Consider the following 5,749-nt stretch of genomic DNA (forward strand, 5'->3'; position numbering starts at 1 on the left):
TCACCACCATCATCACTACATCATCATCACCACCATCACCACCATCATCACCTTTATCACCATCACCACCATCACCACCATCATCACTACATCATTATCATCATTAAAATACTGGGCAGGTGGAGGAACATACCGAATGCACCTTCTCATTTAATCCACGCAGCTACATCCATCTGTAATTGTACTGAATGATTTCTTGAATCCAAATAAATGCTAGTTTATTTGTAGAAAAATGATTTACCTTTGACTTATGAAATAGATTTCTTGGTATGGGTTTGCTGGGATCTGCATGATAAAAATTATCTGTAAGTGGAATGGCGATTCCCATATTAGACGGAGGCCTGTAGTTTATCTGCAAGTGATTAAGCAAAGAAAATGTATAATTCATTATTATTTATTGTTTTCAACTTAAATATCTTAATTTTTCAGAAAAGCATTCACATCAAATATTGTTTTTAGCTCCAGGTATTAAAATAAATTTCTATTCACCCTATACTCCCTACTCAGTATTTTCTGGAATTTCAACAACCTCAACCCATGGTATATAACTAGGACTTTGTAAATAAGTGAAAAACTTTTTTAGTACTTAAAATCATTGCCATAAAGTCAATGAAATAAAGTTTAAACACTTTATAAAGCGTCTTAGTGACATATTTAATAAATAACTCTCCAAGATTGGTTATTTTCTTTTTTGTTACAAGGAAAATTACAAGTAATAAATTAGCAGAGTAATAATTTATATTTTTAAAAGATTCTCACAAGGCAAAAATTAAAATTGTTACTACATTGAAATGGGGCTACTAAGATATATTAGCTCAGGACAGGTCAACGTAAGGACAAATAACTTCATATCTGGCAAAAGCCCAAGATGATGCCGCCATGATATAGTATAAATGATATTAATAATGATGAGATTAAGTTACCAAGAGAAATTATTTCACAAAGTTTTTACATTTTAGAAATAAATCATCATCACATCCTCAAAACGACACGAGGACTGAAAAATAACTAGAATGTTTTGAGCACATCATGGAAGAAATGTTAAGGCTGAATGGCTAGCCAGTCACACAAAAGTAATATATCACTGGTACCCTTAAAACAACCTGCTTAGGTTTCTTTACCGGTAAAGTTTTGATCATATTAAAGCCCTGACTGTCTTTGTGAACTCCACTGATCCAGTCTTCCAACGGGATATGTCGACTAGGAATGTGATGTAGAGATTTGAGGTAACTACAGCTGCTTTTCAGTATTGGTACGAATGTTGTAACAAAGCAGTTAGCTGATGCTCCCCAGGCAATAAATGCCAATGAAGTTGAACCCTGAAAATAGCCAAATAAATAAAGATTATTTAAAGTAACTGTTATAGGATACACTGTGTCCACTTGCCTTTAGCAAGGTAACTGAGTTAAAATAAGGTCACTAGGATGGACCCTAGTTCAATATAATTGGTGTCCTTATAACAAGAAGAAATTTGAACATAGACACACATAGAGAAAAGACAATGTGAAGCTACAGGGAATAGAGAACCATCTACAAACTGAATAAAGAGGCCTCAGAAGACGTCAACCCTGCTGACACCTTGATCTTGGACTTCTAGCCTCCAGGACTGTGACAAAATAAATTTCTGTTATTTAAGCCACTTAGTCTGTGGTATTTTGTTATGACGGCCCTAGCAAACTAATACAATAACCAACTAAATAAAGAAAAATAAAAGAAACAGAAAAAGAGCGATGATAGAAAATAGAGATAGAGTGATAGTTTGACATAAAGATCTGTTTGAGAATAAATCGTAACAGAAAACACATTCTTTTCCAGGAAGAAATACATTCCAGTCTCGATGGATATGGGCAACAGGTTGTAATGAGCAAGAGTCAAGAAGGACTTATTAAATAAATACCATCGTTACATCCAACTCACATCCATGAGGTTTCTCCCATTCATTGATGAGTACACCTGGACATTTGCTTTGATGATATGAATAAAATAACTCCTATTGGTATACATTTTGAAAGGAAGTTGTTCACTTAGCAATCACTGTGTTTCACCAAGATATGTTCTTAGTAGGAATTTGTGCATAATAAACGTATTTGAATCTCGAACAATATTAAACATTCAACAAAATCTGATAAATTCTGCTTGACATTGAATTTTAAAAATGTAGAAATATTAATAACTGTAGTGGTGTAGTAAACTCTGATAGTGGTAATTTTACCCCTATCCCCATATTCTGTAGCCACTAAAAATGATAAGTTTTTCATGAATTTTTGCCAAAACACATTGAACCAGAATCTAACCAGGGTTATATTATTAAAGGAAATTTGGGGACCGGGGGAGGAGGGGAGACATAATTTTGTAAGAGACAAGCAAACAAACAGGAAAAAGTCAGAAGGTTGGATATTCGAGAACACAACTGACCCAATTTCTACAATTCAATGGCAGGGGAAGAAAGTGGAGTAGTACCTTTCAATTAAAAAAGACTTAAAAGATAAAAAAACAAAAACAAACAAACAAAAAAAGCCACATACTGTGTGAATCTTATTTGGATCCCAATTCAAACCAACCAACCATAAAATTTTTGGAGAAAATTGAAGAAATTTGATTATAGACTAATTTTTATAGAATTTATAAGTTTTAAACCAAAATTTTAGTTTAAAAGTTTTAGAAATGACAATGGCATTGTGGTTATGTGAGAGATGATACACATGTTTTTAGAGATGTGTATGGATGTATATAGGAGTGAAATGACATGATGTCTGCTATTCATCTAAAAATATGTCAGGGTGGCTGGCCAAATGGCGTGTTGGTTAAGAGTTGGCTTGGGACGCCAGCTCTGAGCAGCAGGGCATTGGTTTGGATCCCACATTAGGCCCAGTGATGCTGCACTCTCTACAGCTAAGATGGTGAACAACAGCTCGACCTTGGAGCTGGGTGGCCATGAGTTGCCGGCAACGGCGTAGGCCACAGTGAAGCTGCAGTGGACTGCCATAAGCTACTGTGAGTGGCCAGCAGCTGATGTGAGCTGCTGTAAGCTGCCNTTATTTGTCTATATCTTAAACTTTAGGGTAAGTAAGGGTCAATTGGGAGATCTTTTAAAAATGCAGATTTTAGGATTACACCCCATAGTTTCTGATTCAGTAGCTGTGAGGTGACAATGAGAAAGCTGCGTTGTTGAAATATTCCCAGATAATTCTGGATCAGGCTATGAAGGGCCACGCTGTTCAGAAACACTGCTCCGGATGACACTCTTTGGATTGTATAACTTTTGGTTTAATGCCTGTTCTCCCCCATTAGAGTAAAGATTCTTGAAAGTATCATGTTTATCTTGTTCATTGCTGCGTCCTCAGAGGACGTCTGTACAGTTTCTGACAACCCTGGGAATGCTGAAATTAACATTGGTTGAATTTTAAAAGGTGCATTAAAAAACTCTTATATACTTAGGTGTCCATTAGATACATTTCTTACTCAACTCCCAAGAAAATCCTGAAAAAAAAACCAACTAAGGATTTACATGTAAATGTAGTAAAGTCATATTTCAATAGAGGAGGCTTGATTCTAGTGAGACAACAGGGTTTATCTTTGGGACAAACTGAAACTGAAAAAGAACTCAGTATTCTACTTGCTCATTGCCTGGAGCAGAGCTTCTTGCCCTGAAATCCAAATCCAAGATTCAACAAGAAGTCAACCTTCATGTGTGTGTGTGTGTGTGTGTGTGTGTGTGTGTATAACAATATGAGTGTGAATATGTAGTAATATGAGTGTAAATATGTATTATTAGTTTGTTCAACAATGTTTAAGCACTCCCTATATCTGACACTATTCTGTGTACCAAAGATACAATAGGGAACAAAATAGATTTAAAACAAAACAAAACACTGCCTTATGTAGCTTACCTTTTTATGAAATATAATAAATAAAATAAATGAGTAAAATGTATAAAATTGTATTAAGTGTAATGAAGACAAATAAGGCAGGGAAGGGGGATAGGGAGTGGGTAACAGTGGAGATGGGAATTGCAGTTCTAAATAGAGTGGTTAAGGAAGGCCTCACAATGATGGTGACATTTCAGCAAAAATCTAAAGATGGTGACAGAGTGCGCCATGTGACATCTGGCAGAAGAGCACTCCAGACACAATTTTTTTGAAGCCGCAAAGGCCCTGCGGTAGAAGCATGTCTGGCATATTTGAAGAATATGCTGTTACTATTGATAAGGAGGCCAATGTGGCTAGAGCAGATTGACCTGGGGGAACCCAGGTCAGGTGCGATGCCAAGGCTAAGTCACGGAGGACCTTATAACCCATTGTAAGAATTTGGCTTTTACTCTGAGTGAGATGGGAAGACAATGGAGCGTCTTGAACAAAAGAAACAATTTTATGTCATTGTGTGTGTGCATGCTCATGAATGAATATGAATGTCTGTCTGTACAGGTATATAGGCAGGTAGGTGTGGTTTGCTGGAGAGAGATTGCACAGGCATCTATGAGCTTTCCTTGAGAAGCTACCCCATAATGTGCTTTTCCACTGAACCTAATGGTTATCCTCTGTTGTCTCTACCTTGCTCACTCCACACTCCAGAGAGGCACAGCACTGCTGGGGTTGAGTTATTTTCTCGGCAGAACCTTGGCAGGAATTTAAATGTGCCGATTTTGGAGCAAACACTCTTCTTTAATTTTGGACATCATTCTTTTCACAGAGCTAAAGGTGTGAGATGGGCCTGGGGGTCCTTTTCATTTGACAAAAGATGCTTTTATCCCATCTATCCCCCTTTGAAATCCAAATGGAAGCCAGGGACAGGTCAGGAGGAAAGGTCCATTTAGACTTCTTGATTCTAAAACCATATTCAGGAGTAGCAGTAAGAGGAGAGAGGACTACAGTAGTAGTAAGAGGAATGGGTAACAGTAGTAGTAATCATCATCAGCATTATCACCATCATCACCATTATCATCATCACCATCATCACCTTTATCACCATCATCACTTTTATTTTTTTAAGATTTTACTGGAGAATTGGGGAAGGGGAACAGCCAAGTTGTCGTCCTTCAATCTTAGTTGTGGAGGGTACAGCTAGCTCAGCTCCAAGTCCAGTTGCCATCTGGCTGCCCAATGGCAGCTCACGGTCACTTAGCTCAAGGTGCCATGTTCAATCTTAGTTGAGGGTGGGAGTATTCCATCATCCCATGTGGGAGTTCAACCGGAAACCTTGTTGCTAAGAGCACCGTTCTAACCATCTGGCCATCCAATGGGCAGCTCAGGGCAGCTCAGCTCAAGGTGCCATGTTCAATCTTAGTTGCAGGTGGATGTAGCCCACCATCCCATGCAGGAGTTGAACTGGCAACCTTGTTAGGAGCATGTGCTCTCACCAGCTGAGCCATCCTGCCATCTGTTGGCAGCTCAGCAGCAGCTCGGCTTGGGCATAGCTCACTGGACAATGTGACAATCGAACCGGCAACTGTGTTACTCAGAGCTCATGCTCTTAACCAACTGAGCCACTCGGCGGGCCCCACCATCATCACCTTTATCATCATCATCACCTTTATCACCATTATCACCATCATCATCATCATCATCATCACCTTTATCACCATCATCACCATCATTACAACATCATCATCACCTTTATCACCATCATCACAATCATCACCATCATCATCATCATCACCTTTATCACCATCATCACCATCATCACCATCATCACCATCATCATCACCATTATCACCATCATCACCATCATCACCATCATCACCTTTATCACC

The 5,749-nt window shown here is 38.3% G+C and overlaps 1 protein-coding gene across 1 annotated transcript in view; it reads right to left on the minus strand.

Annotated features, from left to right (window-relative positions):
• The window catches only part of CATSPERB (catsper channel auxiliary subunit beta), a 77,558-nt gene that overhangs the window by 14,184 nt on the left and 57,625 nt on the right, over positions 1-5,749 (minus strand). Inside the window, exons 21-22 of the mRNA XM_019642297.1 lie at positions 1,122-1,319; positions 242-352 (exon numbers count right to left, since the gene is read on the minus strand). Coding sequence (XP_019497842.1) covers positions 242-352; positions 1,122-1,319 — 309 coding nt within the window. The remainder of the gene's footprint in view (positions 1-241; positions 353-1,121; positions 1,320-5,749) is intronic.

Source organism: Hipposideros armiger, unplaced genomic scaffold (assembly GCF_001890085.2).
Source record: "Hipposideros armiger isolate ML-2016 unplaced genomic scaffold, ASM189008v1 scaffold_67, whole genome shotgun sequence".
NCBI classification, from domain to species: Eukaryota; Metazoa; Chordata; class Mammalia; order Chiroptera; family Hipposideridae; genus Hipposideros; species Hipposideros armiger.